This window comes from Calonectris borealis, chromosome 16, assembly GCF_964195595.1.
Source record: "Calonectris borealis chromosome 16, bCalBor7.hap1.2, whole genome shotgun sequence".
Lineage (NCBI taxonomy): Eukaryota > Metazoa > Chordata > Aves > Procellariiformes > Procellariidae > Calonectris > Calonectris borealis.
Window position 1 is genome coordinate 17,344,825 of NC_134327.1, and position 19,498 is coordinate 17,364,322.

A 19,498-nucleotide genomic window follows, 5' to 3' on the forward strand; every position below is an offset into this window, starting at 1 on the left:
AGTTGAATCAGTTTCAAGTTTGAAAACTTCCTCAGTGTTAATTCATTTATTAGTAGAATAAAATTACCTTTTTTTTTAAGATAGTTGCTTCCAGCTGTATCCTTACTTTAATATATCTTCTTATCCTTCAGTACAGAAACATACATGTCATAACACAATTTGCATTAGGGAAGGTGGATAAAAATGAAAATATTGGCAGCAAAGGTGTTTTGGGATGGAAATGTCACAGAAATGCTTGTAAACATTTCAGAACTCCTGTTTCCTGTCAAGATATTAATCATGGCCATTGATCCTAAATATTGACCTTAAGCTTGAGAGGAGCTTGTAAATCTGTTTTTAAAAACATGTCCATTTCAAGCTTGTATTTGCTAACTGGTGGTAGCAAAGTGAACCTGCTTAACAGTTTTTCTTTGATTCCATTGACTAATGCGAGATATTTATTATATAGTCAAAAAATATGTTCGGCCTAAAGGTGTTTGTTGTGCACCTGTACAAAATTAGGTATGTCTAATCTTGCAACAAATCTAGATGAAATAGTACTGGAGGGATACTCCTAGAACAGGTATTTGCTCATATTTCAGAAAGAGAGGATCTTTTCAATAGCTGACAGCAAAGCTCCATAATAATTTTGGAACCTCAATTGTAAATTTATAACTCATTTTCCTCATGGAATTCTTTTTTAATCAGAAGTTGTAATGGGAAAGCAGCTGGTTTACTTGTAGAATTTGAATCTTTTAAATAAGTAGTTCTTCGTAGCTGACTTTCTCCTCCAAAATTTTGTATTTTCGCAAGTTTGAAAGGCATGTTTGAGAGTGAAATTTGTAGAAGAAATAAAAGCATAAATTTTTTTTTTTGAAAGTGAAGAGACTAGACCCTTGCCTAAAATTGAAAGTTTTGCTTACACTTTCTCCTGCTGTGGAGCACCTGCTAGACAGTTCTTCAGAAGCCACAGGTGTGGCTTCATCACAAAATGTTGAGTGTGTGGACTTCATACATCAGGAATTTAAGCAGCTTCTATGGACAAAGAAGTAGGATGCCACAAGGATGCTCATGTGCATTCCTGGAGAAGCTTAAACTTGAACTAGATTAAAGAGAATATACCTCTGAAAAACCATGGTAACAAACAACTGCCAGTTAATTTAGCAGTTTAAAAAAAAAAAAGTCCTAGTACAGACGTGGCTTGATTCTAGATTAAAATGAAAACTTGTTAATGTAGGTCACAGGGAAGGCAGAATCCCTTTTCTGTTCTGTAAATATTTGTGAGTAGTTTCAGATTGACCAAAATTGCTCTTTTTGTTTTGTAAGCTAACTTTTTCTGTTTGATCTCTTAAGAATATGCTGGTTTGTATTATCAACCTTAGGCTCTCTGGCAAAATCTTTAAAGTATTTAACCGTGCACCACGTACTGATATATTTTGGAAGTCTCTAGCTGAAATACGTTCAAATTTTTTTTCTTTTGGAGAATAGCACCTTAGTATGAAAAGCAGTCAGTAGCCTTGTCCTATGACCCTTTCTCTTCGTTGATCTCTTTGGGTGCTATGGATAGTCAGAAACAGCAAAAAAAAATTTGAAAAATTCTAAGTTGTCTCATTTTCCTCTTCATGGGTCCAGTGCCAAGATAATGAATTGATTTTTAACTCAAGTCGCAATTGGGGAGCGGAGGGAGAGATTACTCTCCAGAGTAAGCTCTAAACGTGTGTAGGCATGGCAAGAACTGAAGAGGCATCGTGTAATCTTACTGTGGAAGGAAAAGCTAATGCTTGGGTTTTATATATAATGTAGTTTTTTAATAATTGGAACTAAAAGGAGTAGTAGGAAAACAGCAGCAATCGCAGAGGTGTGACACTTAACAGCACATACCTTCTCGAGGTTGAGTGCTTGCAGCCTGATGCTGAGCAGCTTTCGTGGGACATCAACTGTTGTGTTCCATTTACCTTTTCATGATTGTATCAAAATGTGTTTTGAACACTTGGTTCCAAACCAGCTGCTGTGCATACAGTACCCTGGAGTTTGAAGTGCATACAAAACTTCCCAAGTCTTCAAAATAATTTTTTAGCCAGATTTGTTGAACAAAGAGCATAATGAAAAGTTGTGGCGTTATGTAGTGGCCCCAAGTGTAGCAATTGCCTTTTGGAAGGTGAGGAGGAGGGGCAGTGGTATTGGAGGAGTCAGGGTAATAAGGGTGAGTTAGGCAAAAGTGAAAATAAATGTGGTGTGGGTTTTTTGACACACTCATGTAAGCAACCTTTGGCTTTATTTTTGCTTTCTTAATTCCAGGGGCTGTTGCATTACTGTTAGTAGAGTGGATTTTCGTCAGAAGAGATTTTGCAGTCTTTAGCTATCTTTGCAGCTTTAGATTTTTAGAAATCTCTAAAAGCATAAATAAAAAAAAAAAGAAAAGTTTATGCTCAAGGTTTCTTGGGAGCAAGAGGCTACGTTTTGAACTATTGAACAGTATAACAAATTTTCGTATGTATCCTTGCCTTTGTCAGCTTAAGAAGTTGAAAAAGAGGGTTTTTCTGTTAACGTATTCTTGATTTCTTTAAGAGAAGTGAGGATATGGCACTGAAGAATCATTAATAAAGTTTCAGTAGTCAGCTGTGACAGTGCTAATGTCCGAATCTAACCAAGTCTTATATCAAATCAGTGAATCAATAAATTTTTCTTGCATTCACATGCGCTTTCTTTTTTCTCTCTCCTCAAGGTTTTAATTATAGACAATCATAGCTTAAGCATTATCACAAATTTATTGCGTATTATGAATATATGCAATATCAAAATTAAAATGGGTTGTATACAGCTATCAAAGTGACCATATCAAACCATATCTCATTTTGCTTTGGTGATAGTGCATTTTAAAAGTGGTAATTAAGAAAACTCTAGTTTCAGATAGAAAGAACTATGATTTGTGCTTTTAAGAGGTCCTTTATGAAGTCAATTTCATGATGTTTTATAGTTAAAACCTCACAATTAAGGTGCACTTCTGTACAAGAAATGTTTCTTTCCCTATTTTTATCCTATGATAAAATTTTATTCAAACAAATCTCTCATCTTGGCCATACCACAGGTGTAACCAGTTGAATCTTGGAAATGAAGGACTTAAAGCTTTTGTATTTACTTTCTTACTTCCTCTAAATTTCTAGGTTCCTCCCTCTTCTTCCCCTGCTGTATTCTGCAGTAAAAGTAGTGGAGGTTCCTTGCTTCCAGGCACAGTTTTTAACTCACTTCAAACATCTTAATTTGCAAGTTTAATTCAGTCTGTTTCATGTAGTTATCTATCTTTCAAATTAATTTTGTCTTCTATAACATTTAAACAGCTTTCTAGGCATAAGGAATAATAGGCATGGATTGGTTAGAAAGACACTTCTGAAGCAGATAATTAAATAACTTTAAAACATTTTAAAAGAGGAAAGTCAAAAGCTAATGTTGCTTTATGAAGTGGCATGTGCACATGTGGTTTTTGTTTTATCTGCATAAATCACTGACATTTCTTTTTCTTGTTCTAGGCCATTGAACAAAAAATCAAAGGTAAGTTACTTTAGAGTTATTTCTATTCTGTATATAATTTCTGCATTTTTAAATATGTTGAATCAAATGGGTCACCTGAAAGCTCTTCTCAAACTAAAAGGTGGGATCCTTGAAACTTCAGTTGCACTTTTTCAAACCGTGACCACAAAAGACTAGAAGAGTAATGGCTAAGGGTTTATTCCAGGGATTGGAATCTTCTGTTCTTCCTATTTTCTGTTCGTAATTACTTATACAGCACCAGGCATATACATAATACCTTGAGTTCTTTTCCTTATTTGCTTTTTTCCTTCCCCTTTTTGCTTTGTTTGAAAAGTGCAGAAACACTCTAACACTTCACATATGACCATGTGTATATATAGATCCACATAATGGATCTGTTTGAAGCTTAATTTCCGAATAATCTAAGTGCAACTGGGGTTGGGAATGCTTGATAGACAAGTAATTGATATGTCTAGTTTTAACTAACTATTGCATGTGGAGAGTTCATCCTGACGAAATGATCAAGATGACAGTATCTGAAAGCTGTAATTTTGATGTTCCGTGGCAGGCTGGGAACACTGCAATTGTTCTGAATGTTTGTGGGTTTTATACAGATCTCCATTCCAAGCAGCTTCTATAAAGGGGAAAAAAAGATTCTTTTCACTTTCTTTTTAATTCTAGCTCATAACCTGTTAGTTGGGAAGTGGATAATAATTGCATAAGTGATCATGTGGAGTGCTTGCTGAATCCCCGTTTTCTGGGAACATTGGGTTTAATTTAATACTTACTTGAGCAGTGGTAGAAACAGGAGCTCAGAAGCCCTGCTTAGCAGAGATGCAATTACTGTTGGAAAAATCAAAAAGTGTTTGAAGTGCTGTTCTGGCATGAAGGTAGTAAAATGGTAAAGGACATACTGCGCTTGAAGAGGCAAAGAAACAAACGAAAGTGTCCATTACTGAGGTGTGCATTTGAAGAAGCATCCTCGTTCGCATGTGGTTGAAATGGAGGAGGCAGGTTCCCCACATAAAAAATGTGCCAATTCTCCTGCAGAGGACTGCAGTACCAATTACCGGTATCAGGAGACACGTTTACGTCTGGTTTATTTAAGTGCAATTTGTACTTTAGTATGTGAGTTTCAAAGGTAAAAAAAAAAAAGAAAGATTGAGTATGACCAGTAGGTTCTCAGCGTGTGACGATGCTCTGTGCAGGGAACGAGGGCAGCCTGGGTTCTGTCTTGGGGAAGTCTCCTACGTGCCGCTTTGAGGAAGCTGATGTTTTGGTTTGGACTATTGATCGCTTGAGGCAGAGGGAGCTGCCAGAGCATGGTGGCTGCAGGAGTGTTAGTGCACGTTCCTGCAGCCGATGTCGGTAGTGGAAGCTTACGTTCTGTATGTGGAACTGTCCTGTGGGTTTCATGGAACTGGCTATAGGTCCTGGCCCCTCCAGCCTGGCTCTGGTCACTGAAATCAGTTGGGAATTCTATGTTTGTCTTTAGGTGCAGGACTGCATACTTAATGAAAGTGCTGGAAGAGTATTGTAATTAATAAATACTCTTCACTTGTTTTTTAGAGCACCCTTTTTCAAGCAGTGCATGGAATTGCATTTGAAGTACAGACTAAGCATTTGTTTTCTTCTGTATATTCCTGCTATAAGGCTTCTAAGATAATAGACCAGATTTAAAGAGTTGTGAAAGTGTTTTGGTTTATGCTGAAGTAATAAAATATATCTGAAAAGATAGTGAAGAAGGAAAATGGTAAAATACTTTGCTGTAAATAATAACGTCCATTTTGAATGAACGTTTGACCTATGTAATTATGCTGCACTGGCATCCATGTGTCACATCAGGGATGAGGCTGCAAAAGCAAATGGCTAAAAATAGCGTGAAGACAGGAGGGCAGTAATTCTGCTCAGTAGGCTACCTGATGGTAATCTTCAAATTGAAAAAAAATTCTTTTGAAGGACAGAGTAAATTTTTTTTTCTTTTTTTTTTAATTTTCTCCTTGGAGGCCTAATGTTTACTGATGGAAGTATTAAGTTCCAACTTTAATGTTACTTTATTATTAAAAGGGTATTTCAGGAAGTTTAGCAGGAATTTAGAGTTGTCAAAGAAACGCAAGCTGGCAGTCCTTCTGAAGAAGTACAGACATTATGGGATTCAGATATGCAACTTTTTGCAAGTTTCTATAGGAACAAAATTCATTGCTTATGTTGAACGTAGCTTTCATTGTTTCAACAGTTTTGCCTACTTGTATTCAGGATGCAAATTAATGTTTCATTAGTTTTCAAGTTTCCATCGTGTTAATGTCTTAAATAATTTATTCTGTGCATGAGCTGAAGATAAAATACAAGAGCATAGGATCTCTAAATAATTTAGAATTATCTTCCTTCTTTCAGAAAAGTAGCTGGTTAAGTGGTAGGGGTGGGTAGGGAGGTTATTTCTTGTTTTTAAGCGTAGTTTGGATGGCTCCAAAATGTTGTTTTAGCTAAGGTAGAAACTGTTGTTGTACCAGCTGAAGTAGCTATGGTGTTCATGTAAAAATTGCAAGACTACCTTCCGAGGAAGTTAATAGTGCTGATTTTTTTTTTTCCTGTTCAGGATTGGAAGTGGAAGTAATGAAGATGATGCTAATATAAGTGTTTCTGGTACAAGTAGCGTTTTAATACTGTAGTATTGTCATTAAAAATGCATGTATGTCATTCCTGTGGATTTCAAATATTCTAATGTGTTTAGTTTTATACATCTGGTTTTATTAAAAGAGGGAAGAGGCAGTTCATAGGAGTTAGAGATGAATGTATTATTTAGTTGCTAAGTGGAAGGCTTCTCTGTTTGTGCAGCAGCTAACATAACAAATTCATACATCGACAAGTGCCCTCCAAGTGCTCTTGTACCAGGTATTTTAGGAAAAAATAAGTATCATTTGAAAGTCCTTATTTGTTGATACTGTAGAATTGTCAATGGTTGTGGTATTCCTTCTAGCTTGGCAAAATATGTATTTTTGTTGTGTTTAATGTCAGTACTATTAAAGACAGACAAATCAATCCATTTACCCTAAATTTCTCCTAAAACAGAACTCTGGAAACTGCACTGTGGCCACGAGTAGCTAGTGATAAGCCAAGCACTAAAGTAAACGCTATTGCAGAAGAATGTTTGAGTTTTGTTGTATACGTTCACTTCAGTAATCATGGTGTACTTCTGCAGAATGAGATTTCATTACGAGACGAAATATCTTTTTGTGTGCACTTTAATGTGTGTACATAATACCCTGGTGAAGTAATGTAGAAACTTTGAACAGTATGTTTATGTTGATGCCAGCGTTGTGGTTAGTTGTTCTGAATGCATTTGTGCTTTGTGAAACAGTACAAGCTAGAGCTGAAAACGTCTGTCAATCTTCAGTTCTAAATTCCCCTGCTTTGTAGAAGGCAGAGGCATAAAGTACTACTTTTATTGCAGAACAGAATAAACTTTGAATCAACCACTGAAACGGAAAGTGCTTTTAAAAATAGCTGGGTGTGGATTTGAAATCTTTGACTCATATTTCCCACCTTGGAAACTTCTTATTCATTTTCTTCTCTGTGAAGCAAAATTGCCCGAATACACTAACTCTTCTGTTTTTTGTCGGGTTTCTTTTTCACTTGCCTAACTATGCTTTTCCTGATTGGAAAAACTGTTATGTTAGCTTTTAAATCTTGAAAGCGAATAGCAAAAATGAACAGAATAAGAAATGCTTGCTATTAAAATTACCCGTAGCAGTGGCATACAACTTACCTTTGTGCGGATCTTCAGGGGTTAATGAATTGGCAAACAGTTAGATATTTTCCAGATCAGCTAGCTGAGCTTACAGCTGCGGCCATTTTTCCACAACGAAAATTCTAGCACTACATCTTACGTGTGTCAGCTTGAAAGCCAGACTTCCTCTGTTTGCCCTTCAGCATTCCAGCACTGACAACTCTTTGGGGCATGACACGCAGGGAGAGAGCATTACAATACATTTTTAAGAGGTCAGCTTCAACAGCAGCAAGAAGAAACATTTAAATGACAGCTTGGTGCTGTTCTTTGTGTGGTTTAGTAGACGATTTGATCTTTGTATGCTGATTCTGTGCGAGTGAGAAACTTTTCCATCTGCATTAAAGTTATTCAAACAGCTGCCATTTTTTTTATTGGAGGGGGAGTTTAAGTCACTGGGCCCCTACTCCAGGAGGAGTTGGCAGGCAGCACTCCTGGAGCAGTAAAATGACACCATGCTTCTCCTCCATTTTCTAATGAAATCTGCAGAGTGGGAAAGCAACACAAGTTGGAAGCGTCTTTCTTTGGAATCTCTCTGTAAACTGTAACTTCACCATCCCCTGCTTGGTGGGTTTTCAGCAGGTTTGTTCTTTATGAAAATATGTCATTTTTAATACTCATTTCTGTAAAGTTGCTATTACTAGTCAAGTAAATTAACTGTGATAGACTGTAAGTCTGTTAATATTATCTTTCTGCCTTAATATGATTCAAAATAAAATACTGGTGTGCAGGACAAACTTTTATTAAACAAGCAACTTGTTTATAACAAGTTAAAATACTAAGATAATGATTAAGGGGTGTTGGAATTTATAGTAGCCATATTGGAATATTAATGTATTATTTAGTCTTCTGAGAAGTTGAGGACCAGAAAATGTTGTACAGGATAAATTGTATAGCTTAAAACTTACTCTGTGGTACTCAGGGAAGCGAAGGCAAGGGAATTCTGTTGCACTTCTGATTAATTTCAGTTTGAAATTAACATGCGAATGTAAACTCTGCATATTACCCTGTTATCTGGTAAGATTTCTATTTAGTTTGCTGATCATAGTAGAAAGAATTACCATATTTGCTAAGGAAATGAATGCATAGAATATATGACAAATAAAATTTTCTTAAACTGACTGTAAAGTCTTGTTCATGTCATAGCTTAGGGGCTGGCTTGGCAGAAAGTAGCTTGTTTATTAGTTGCTCTCTTTTATCGTTGAAAGTGATTTGGTAACAGAATTCTGTGGACTTGCAGGTAGTAATATGCACTTCGTCTTAAAGTAGCTTTAATTAGGAAAGTAAAGTATTAACCTTGCTGCGTTGCAGTACTGCCCTAAACATGCTACTGCAACTCTGGACGTCTCATGGAATGTCATATAGAAATGATTTTACTTTAGCTGAGAGGAGCAATTGTATGTGAATGGTAGTAGTAGTGTAGAAAAAGTGAATCTCTTTCATTGACCATGTTATGGGGTGTTGTATGTTGGATTAAAAATCTCTTCAAGCGAGGTGTACTTTCCACTTAAGCTGACAATAAAAAAAAAAGCCTAAACACAGTGTGCAGAAGGCTGAAGGATGTAGTTGTCCCTAAGTGGTGCCATTACTATATGACTACTTTGTTGGCTTGATAATGATATACTGGCTGCAAAAAGTGGTTGTTTTCCACGTATCACTGTCAGCACACCTCAGGTGTAGGCTGAACTATGCTTTAAACTGTAAAGAGTAATTAGTGTGAATCAGTTGCAGCAGAAGGCATATTGATAGATCAAAAAGTTAAGATTTGGGCAGTAGTTACACAGATGTGGTATGTGAAGAATTTTTTTTTTTAAATTTCAAAGCTTGTTGCAGTACCTAGACCACAGAAATGTGCTAAGTGCTTATGCATTAAATTGTTGACAAATTCTTAGCTATTTGCTAAAATGGCTCCCCCCCAAGGCTTAGTCATTTTCAGTTATTTTAACTATTTTTAAACCCGGAAATTTGAAGAGGAATAAATGGAAATAGATTTGTTTAAGACTTCTTTGTATTTGTGAAATTCAGGTTTGATCATAATTTGTTGTCGCATTGTATGCATCAAAAAATTGTGCAAGGGATGTGGTCTGAGTTACCTATTTTTTAATATAGGTAACAACTTAATTTGATGGAATCTGATATGGTGTTGGTGATTTTTATCAACTTGCCAATTTATCTTAATAGCTTTTGAATATCTTCTATTCCCCGTGCTCTGTACATTAAATTGACTTATGTCTTGGCCATTCCTCTCCTTAATTCTGTCCTTCTCCAGTCAGCTGTGAAATAGAGAGAGCTGGGTCACTGCTGTGTCAGAGCAGGGGAGATGGTGGGGCTGGGGAGTGAGCGTGTTGGTGAGCAGCTGAAGCTGGGTACTCCTCCCCTCCCCTTGAGACTTCTGTCAAAGGCCTGTATCTGGCCACCTGTGAAACGAGGTCCTAAAATTTTTCTTTTCTACTTTCCTTAAGTAGCCTGAATACAATATTCCTTTAAAACCCAACTCAGCTGCTGATTCTTAACTGACATTTTATTCTAAAGGCCTTCATGTTTGTGTTTTTCAAAATACATAACTGTGTATTATAGTAGAAATTTAAAAATACAGTCTTAAGTAACATTGACAGTATTCACATTGATTCTTTAAACAAGAGTTTGAGTTTGCTTTCTTTTTTATTTTTTTGTATTACATGTATCTGTTCCTGAAAGTGAATGATAAAATGATCTTTAAACAAAACCAAAAAATTCAAAAAGCCCCAGAAAACTACATTTTCAGTCATGTAGTAACAATATTCCTGCTGCTGACATGCAGGAAATTGTTAAATGGAACACAGCAGAGAAGTGGTTTAAGGGTGCTGCTCTCAAGCTGCAAGTTGTGTATCTTTAGATGCTGCTAGTGTACAAAACTATTCTTGAAAATAAATACAGCCTTACAGTAACTGAAACCTGATTTGTCATCGGGTGCCTCCTCACCCAGCAGTGCAGAGCGAGAGCCCTTGTTGGTCCCAAGTGGTAGTACCTGCCTCAGTTTCCCTCTTTCTTAGCACGCAGAGTCTTCCGTAGCCTGCCACCACCTTAGCGGTGCTGTTGGAACAGTTTGATGGAGCTGCGTCCTGAACTCTTCTCTCATAGGATCTCGGTGAAAAAAATGTGAGGATGACTTCAGCCTGGGTCACTTTTCCCCTCTGTTGGCTGTACGGCCCCAGAAAGGGTTGTGTTGCTGGGGAGGGAGTGACCTGTAGCTAGCAGGAACCTCTTTAAATGTTTGTCACCAGAGGAGTTGCATTACCGAGCTGTGCCCTTGCTGTTAGCAGCAGGGATGCCACACAGATTAAATTATTTTGCTTTCAGTAAATTGAAAACTGCCAGTTTCCTTTTGTGGAGCTCTGAGTAGAGATGGTGACTTGACCACGTAGGCAGGTCAGTGCTGAGGGAGGTCACGATCGAGTCTTGAGGTATCTTGGAAAGTTCCACGGTAAATGTAAACATGCTTTATGGATACCTCATCCAAGAAATTTGGAAAGTACATTAGCATATCAGTCATGTAAGGGATTGGAAGTACAGCTTACCTGTTGTAGTGGTTGGGATGAATGGCAGTAGCACCAGGAAGCACACATCCAGTAGCTCACGGTATTCCTTCCTATCTGTTGAGCCTCGTTTACCAACCAGTTACCTACACCTGAACACCCCCGTACTTACTGCCTTTGCTTTTGTACTGGTTGGAGTGGAGGAGTTAAATTGAGGGTGTTGCGGTTTTCCCTTTATTTAGCATCTGAGTTTGGTGTGTTCACTCACAGTTGACCTCTGCAAATTATTTGACCCTCCTCTTGCCTTGAAGTGGCTGTGCTGTCAGGACTGAAAGATAATTTGGAGTTACAGTTGCACATTTGGCATTTTTATCAATGCCGGCACAGTCCTGCCAAGGTGTGTATGGGGCTACCTGTGCTATTAGCTTTTCCTGCTGGCAACAGATTGGCTTAAGGATATTAATGTATTTCCCTTTGGATGTTAGGGTTGATAAAGCAGGCAAGTCTTAACAATGTGTTCTATATGTCCTGTTCACCTCTTGTTCTTTTTGTGCAAGACTATAACATTTTTCTATATATAACGCTTAAGTTTCCCATTGGAGTAAATTTTTTTTTTAGTACTTAAATAATTTTTTTAAGTAAAGTTTAAGTGCCAGAATAAACTGGCATAGTGCTGATTTGTCAGAAAAAGCTATAGAAAACTTGTTAGTAGTAGCATCCTTTAAATGAGAGAACTTTGTTAGGAGTGATAGCAAGGCATATTTCTGCTTCCAGATCTGTGCTATTAAAGCTGGGTGATTATGGGATAATTGAGCTTTTAATGGGGAATGAGTTACAACTTGAATCAGAAAAAATGCTGCCATTATGTAATATATAAGCACATCTAAGTATATTGACTTAGTCTTCAATTTTTTAAGTTGCTGTTCTTATGAATAACTTTGTCCAACTTTCTTTTTTTTGGGGGTGGGGGTAGTGCCAGAACAAACAAAGACAAGTGTAAGCCAGCCTCAGCCTGTCACCTCTAACGGCACTTCCACAGTAACCAGCACTAATAATAATGCCAAGCGGGCCACAGCCAACAGTCAGCAGCAGCAGACCTTGCCTCGATACCCTCCTCGTGAAGTACCACCGCGATTTCGACACCAGGAACAGAAACAGCTTCTGAAACGAGGTCAGCAGTTACCAGTTATAGCTGCAAACCTGGGATCTACTCCTAAAGTATTAAACGGCCAGTCAGGAGGCAGCACTGTCACAAATAAGCAGCCAGTGACCAACGGAGAAGTGCCGAACAGCAGCAAAAAACAGCCAGGTGAGGGGGAGGTACCTTGTTTTCCTTTAACTAAAATCGAATAGTTTAATTTTAATTATCAGTGAAATATTTGACCTAATATTATTGAAACTTTAAATGTAAGCTGTAGCATGATGAGATAATTTTCCTGTGTCGTAGCTTAATATTACAGGATGGTTTCAGCTGTCTTTGTGCAAGTTTCATACTGAAACTTAAGACATCTTAGTTGCTCGTTGTTGCCAGTGGTGTACAATAGACATGTCTGCTTCTGGACAGACGCTGAAGCCAATATGACCACTGCTATGTTATGAAGTTCCAGTCTTTTTCCTAATAATTGATCCAAGCGTGGTCATGGTACGAAGCATCTTTTTTGCATCCAGCTTTGATGCACAAATCTCAGAAGGAAGGGTCTTTCAGACAGTTCCCAGAGTGTTCTGAACAGCATCTCAAGACTTCTTTTTTTCTTCTCTCCTTCATATCTAGAGATACAGATAGGGTACAACTTGTTTAGAATATCGGAATTGCATTTTATTCTTAGGTCAGAGTTTTTCTTTGTTCATCTACCTGAAGCTAGGTTGTCTAATAAAATGGATCAACTTTTACCTTTATTACTATTAGTATTTAAGTATAGTTATCCTTTATTATTTTGGCTTGTTATGCATTCTTTTCAAATCACCTTTTAAGAGTAGTAAACTTATCTGTTACGTGTGCATAATTTGCCAATTAGTGAATATACTAGCATGCAGTTCAGGAAATTTTTTGGAACAATAAGGGCAGTCTATTTTTGGCTGGAAAAAAGTAACTTACTTTGTGGGGATCTAGATTTTTTAAAGGGATTTGGCATTAATTTGGTATTAATGTCCAACACTTAATATGTTGGACAAATGCTTTCTTATTTTTATACTTGTATTTATTTTTTGACATGCACTTAGCAGTGGTGTGCACTATCCCACAGAAGTTTCTTTTTGAAACTTTACTGAATTCCCAGTGTTTCTCAAAATTGTGTTATACACTACAAAGGATGTGACTCCTAGCCCCTTCAGTTGCAAAAAAGATTTCTGGAAAATAGCCTTGATATTTCAAGTTTTAGTTAAATTTTGAGCTGTTCTGATTACTGAATCTTGAAGAAGCAGTATTTAAAATGAAAGTAAACAATCAGAACATTGGAAGCAGTTTATCCATGTGCCCCTTGAGGAATGTTTCGAAATTACTTTCCAGTATTAGTTTTGTAATGTCCTGGTAGAACTTTTTACCATTCCAAGAAGTGATTTTTAAGCAGTTCGTTTTTTTTTTCACTTGTCTGATTTTGTACCTGTCTATAGTCAGGCTTAAAGTAACCTTTCATATACTTGCTTGTTTTTAAGGTGAAACTTTTTCTCCAGCGTATATCCTTTACTGGTCAAATTGTGTGGTAGCAAATAATGATTTAAATAAAAATTCACATGTAAACTAATCTAAGAAGTATTAGTCTTTATACAACCTATTAAACTTCCTAATTGTATCCAGAGGGGTTTTTGAATATACTGTCCTTCATTTCACTTTTTGTGAATGCCAGCCCAATATTTAATTAGTTGGGTTCCCATTTGTGCATTGCGTTCTTCCCAGTTTTGCTCAGTTTTGCTTGATTTTGTGCTGGTGTGGCTGGACAACCTTTAGGCTGGGGTCAACGTGTCCCTGTGCGGTGCTGCCACAACGCTATACTGAGTGTCTGAGGCAACTGCTTTACTGGGAGTAGTTCTGTTGTTGGAATAATATGTTAATTATTAGAATAATATGTCTGGATGTCCAGCTGGTAACTAAAAGGTTCTGAGAGCCTTTAGGGGAGAGAGAGGTTGGCCAAATCACTTTCCCATCTTAAGAAAATGTTTACATTGTCTGTAGCATCCTGTCAGTCACTGTTCTGTCAAGTCTTCGTTAACTCTGTGCTGTGCTCAGGGCGTTCCCGTGTGTGCAAAGTAGACTGGTCAGAACTGACAAGTGGGGTTGGGAGGCCAGGGTCTCGTTTCTTGGTGCCATGTATCTGCATGCTTGAAAGATCTCTTTCCTCTAATATAACCAGGGATAATGTCTGGTTTGGATGTTTTATCATGTTCTTTGAGAAATGTAGGTAGGATGATAATGTAAAGGAAAATAATTTTTCAGTGCTGGGTTTTTGTAATGATTTCAAAATCTTGCCTGGGAGGTAGTGTGGAGGTGGCCATAGTCCAGCAACATGCAAGAGTGACTTAATGTCTTTTGACACCTTTGCATCTGAAGGGAAATATTACTGTCATTTGCTTGTCTCAGTCTTACTCACTCACTCTCCCTAGTTCCTCTTTTAGCCTCCAACGGCAAGGTCTAGGTACTCTCCTTGTTGTTATCTCTGAAATTAAAAATCTCATGAAAGTTGCCGTACCTGTAGATCCCTTCCTATTGAAAGAATATCCATGTACAGGCCATTTGGGTTAACAAATTTGATACCTTAACGGAATATCTTTGAAGACTATGAAGTTCTTGACTTTTTTTTTAAGCATTATTTAATGGATATTGGGATCGATCTGTATTTTAGGGCTAAAAAAAAAACTATAGCTTGAAATGTTGAAGCCAAAATTGCTGGAATCGGTAATGGCTCCAGTTTTTTGTCTGTCGTTCCCTGACAGACCCCGGGGTAGGCTCTCCCCAGTTCCAGCTGTGGTTATAACTGTTTGGTAGGAACACAAGTACTGCTAAGTTGAAAGTCTTCCTTTAATTGCCCTGGCCACAGTAAGTTTTTAAGTCTTTGGTATTGGAGAATTTTTTAATTATATCAATGGTCAAAAAAGAAAACCTCTTTACTTGTGTTTTGCATGGACAATCATCTTCTCTTTTGAAAATTAACCTGCTTTGTTTAGAAGTAAAGCTTAAGGGATAGTCCTGTGGGTTGGGTTTTTTTTCTGCTGTTTTTAGGACATTTGGCGTATCTTTTTAATAAAGACACGTTAAGCGAAGCTCATGCCGTGTAGTACCTCTGAAACAGATACAGACTTGTACCAAAATGGTTATTTTAAAAAATCTACATAAGTAGCTCTTTATCAGAACATTTTCATACCCAATTCAGTTTGCTTTACTGAAATGTTCCCCCATGTGTAAATTTCACATGAAAGGAAGGTCTTGAATGCTGCCTTGGAATGTTTGTTTGCCTCTGTGCTTTGTAACACATCAGAATAGTGGTTATTCCACAATGAAGTGATTTATATAGTGAACTAAAGTATTTGCCAGCAGTAATTGCTTACAACTGTGGGACAGAACAAAACAGGAGAGCACCATCAGGCTCCTGGCGTTAGTCCAGTTACTTGGATGCCTCCTTTGATGCGAGTGGGTCTCGCTTTATCCTTGTGCATCTTGCAGAGGAGCTGCAGAATTATGTTACAGCCAGAGCCTTCGGAAACAAAAGATTCTCCCTGTAACTTGAGGGTTTTTTCTCGGTTATTGTAGGAGTCAGGGAAGAAGTGAGCAGTTGGGATTTGCAGTTAGTAGTGATGGAGGTTGACTTAATTTAGGAAACGTTGCCTTAACAGTTATGATCTCCAACTGTAAAACTGGTTAATTTGAAACATTTGATTTTGTACACTGCCTGTAGGACACTTAGGAGGAAGGAGCTATGAAAGAGTGGTAAATGAAAGTTTGTTATGCGCACGCTTAGGTTAAATCAGAGTTGGACTGTACTTAATTATTTCTGTTTGCTAAATCAGGTAGCAAAATAGTGACTTTCAGGTGGAGAAGGTATGCAATTCAAAGAAGCGATACGAACTTGCTTAAGTTTCAGGGCTGACCTCTGAAATTCTAAGTTAATACAGTCAAAAATTAAGTGGTTTTGGTTTCAATGACTATAAATTCTTCCTCTTTTTTATATAAATCAAACTTTTAAAATTAAGGACATGTTAAATTGGTTAATTAAATGTCAAATGTGTAATAACTAACTAGTAATGGAAATATTTAGTAAAAGCAGCAAAATTGCTACTAATTAAATCTAAATGCTACATGTAGAAAGCTGGATTTGCTATCAGTGTATCTCTTCCCTGCGGTGTGGTCAGCGCTGTGGGTGAGGCAATTCAGAACTTGCTTGTCACACAGTCAGTAAGATTGAGATGGCTCTTAAGAGAAACCTTTCCTGAAAAAAGGGTGCTAATAAATGGTTTTAAAGTAATGAGTGGTTCGGGGACTGTTCTCAAAGGGCTAGTTTACTTAAGTAACACTTCTGTAATTTTCTTGCTTTTGTTTTTGTAGGCATGCCTCCCATTCGGGACTTGGTGAGCCACTCCCCTAACCAGTCAGGTTAGCTATTTAAATCTCACCTTTTTTTGCACTATGTGTATTTGTAGTAGTTACATGTTTCACACAATTTTGTCTGAATTTTTTTTTTAAATTTTTTATTCTTTGGCTTATGCTTTTCAATAGCATGTGCTGTGTGAATGACTGACTTAAGTATACTTTCTGTGTGCCATTACATACTAATTTGGTTAAACATTTTTAATTTTCTAAAATAACATCAGAATTCATACCAAAACAGATGTTTCAACTATGTGGCACCTTAGCTTTAAAATACTAAGTGTTGTCTTTTTACCTTCATGCTTACATATTAGATTGCCTCTTTGTGGTATTAAATGGAATAATCTGTGCAATATATCGGAGGCATTTCACAGCACTGTGGAGGAAGTCACATCTGGGACCTTTCTATTTTGAATGCTGAGTTTATGTTGGGGTAGCATATACATGGAGGCCTACAGCTGTGTATGTTGTGTACTGGATATGATTGTGAAGAACACTTGCTGTTTATTTTTAAGTAATATTTTGGAGCGAATGTGCTGTGTGAGGACTTGGGGACGTGCCGTATGAAATGCTCTGGAGTAACGCAGGTAGTGCTGTAGGATGGTTTGTACTGGCTCTCTTTCTGGCTGTGCCATGTACCCGTCAGGCTGCTGTGGGCACAGTGCTTAGGAGAACGTTTCACGTTGTATCTCTTCTGTTTACCTTGAAGACTGCTCTGAAGGGGGTGATGTTAATCCTCCTCTCCACTTCCTTCCCCTCTCTTCCCGTGTGTTGAATTTGGCCACTTAACGAGACAGCGCAGCTCCATCATGCGATGGAAAGCTAACCTGAGGGTTCATCTCTTTCCGTGGCTCAGCTGTCCTGGCTCACCGCAGTGCTGCAGGGGTGTTGGGTCCAGCACAAGTCAGGGCCGGAGCCCCTGCTGGGAGAGAGGAGGGGGAGTGTGCAGGACGGTCCCTTTTAGGAGAGCCGCCAGAGTGCTGGGTTAGGCGCAGAGGGACCGTGTACCCGTGTCCTGGCAGCTTTCCTGTCCTGCATTAACAGTTAGGAAACTATTGCAGAAGCAAACAGCTATATCTACTAATTCTTGGGTTGGAATACTTTAAGAAGACACAAACAGACTTCAAGACCTTTTTCTCTTTCTCTACCACAGAGAAACAGATATGTGATGTTAACAAACAGGTTTTATTTTTCTGGTTTTGTAATTTTGTAATAAAAGTGCTTTCTAGCTTGTTTACTAAAATGCATTTTTTTCTTAAGGACCAAAGGTACAATAATTGGGAAGGTATAGTATTGACAGTCTGTGGGTACCAGTATGTACTGGAACTGGAAAAGGAGACAGAGGGAGCAAGATTCAGATATTTCCTAATTTACACTTCTTAATCCTACCATTTAGTTTAGACCATGTGATGGTACTTTAAAACAAACTACTTTAGAAAATACATACATTTTCCTGCAAACATTTCCTGCAGGGGTAACTCATAGCTAGAAAGCATTATATTATTAAATTACAAATTATTGAAAAAATCTTAGCAGTCTACTGAATTTTAAGAAACTCAGGTTTGTGTAAATATTTTCTTGTCCAGGATTTAAGCAGCAAAAGTTCAATTGCAGCTTCTGAATAGTTGTGGGGAGAAAACCCAAATTGTGCACCAAATGTAGTATGTTGTCAGCTGTAACTTTTTGATTTTGAGGGTGGTTTTGTGGTATCTGCCAGATACGAAAAATTTGAGATAATACCTTGCTTATTCAGCATTTGTATACTTAATCTCAGAAGTTCGTGGGTTGTAGAGATTCAGATAGGAATATTCCAGAACAGTGGCTCATACTAGAAATCACTAATGCACATTTATGTCCAGAAAAAGACTGTTAATCAAGGTAGTTTTGTATCTATTGGGATAAAGTTCTGGATGACTGGAAAGGAATCATTATATGCTGTTTGTGTATTGGCTCGTTACAAACTGTGTATCACAGTTGTAATTATTGTAACAGAATTTTAACAAATACAAGTTTTCTTTTTATGTATTCTATTGTTGTGCAAATTAGGGTTTGTTTACCATTTCACTCTGGCTTGTATCTCTTTCTCCACTCTGAATTCAGGCTGTTTGCCATCTGTATACTTTCGTGTTGTTTTTAAAATTGATCCTGTTATTGGGATGATGTTTATGTAATCAAGATTTTGTTTTGTTAGGGCAGCTTTTGGTGCTGTTGATTCTCTTGTTCTTGAGAGTGCAGACAACTCTTAACTTTGATTAGTCTTTTAATATAGATTAAATGTCTTTTTTTAAAATACCAGTGTGACATTTGAAATCTTGGGGTTTGTTGCACAATTGCTCGGATACTACAGTGGTTTTTCTACTAACTGCATTAATAAGCAGTTCTGGGATATGGTCAGCTGAACAAATGTCTTCTAGTTCTCCCAAGGATGCTGTGCCATTCTCTTCTTCAAGACTGTGGAGCTGCCAGGCACTTCTAACTATTGCAGCGCTATTTCTACCTGCCACAGGTCTTTTTCCACTACTCCCTGTTCCAAATTGCTGTGCCAGCATCCTTGTTTCTCATGTTGTAATTCCTATGTGAAGCTTATCCGATTGCTTCGATGCTCTCAAGCTTCCTTCTGGTTGCTGGAGGAGCCCTGGGTGATCCTGGCTCTGTGCTGCTCCGAGCCACGTACTCTTGGAGGCAGGGTCTTTTGACGAGATTCTTTTTCACTGTAGGATGAATAATGTTGATATTGATTAAAAATTTATTAAAAATAGACCAAAACTTGTTGCACATCAGTGTAATACTCAGTAAACTGCCCATAGTAACTTAAATGTAAGCTTTTTATAATTTGTTCCTTCCTGTTTCCTTATAGATCATCAAGATCATAAATTCAAATAATGTGGTATTTAAAATTTGTTACTCTGATTTAAAAATGTGGGATTTTCTGCTTGTCATGGCATTCTCACATTCCCTTTGAGAGATGCAAGCACTGAAACAAGGTCTCTTAAAACTACATCAGCTGTGCTTCTCTTCATATTGGTCAATCATGCTTACACACGATAAACCACATCAACCCTTTTTGTGGTTGAGTTGGAGCACTAAGAACAGGCTCCCGCCGAATGATCCCTGCAT

The 19,498-nt window shown here is 37.6% G+C and overlaps 1 protein-coding gene across 10 annotated transcripts in view; it reads left to right on the forward strand.

The window, feature by feature from the left end:
• Window positions 1-19,498, forward strand: part of TNRC6A (trinucleotide repeat containing adaptor 6A) — a 97,029-nt gene that overhangs the window by 56,989 nt on the left and 20,542 nt on the right. For 5 of the 10 annotated variants that reach the window (XM_075165608.1, XM_075165600.1, XM_075165601.1 and 2 more), the window contains 3 exons: window positions 3,507-3,528; window positions 11,780-12,115; window positions 16,340-16,387. In XM_075165608.1, coding sequence (XP_075021709.1) covers window positions 3,507-3,528; window positions 11,780-12,115; window positions 16,340-16,387 — 406 coding nt within the window. The remainder of the gene's footprint in view (window positions 1-3,506; window positions 3,529-11,779; window positions 12,116-16,339; window positions 16,388-19,498) is intronic. The other 5 variants (XM_075165603.1, XM_075165610.1, XM_075165606.1 and 2 more) reach the window with 4 other exon arrangements.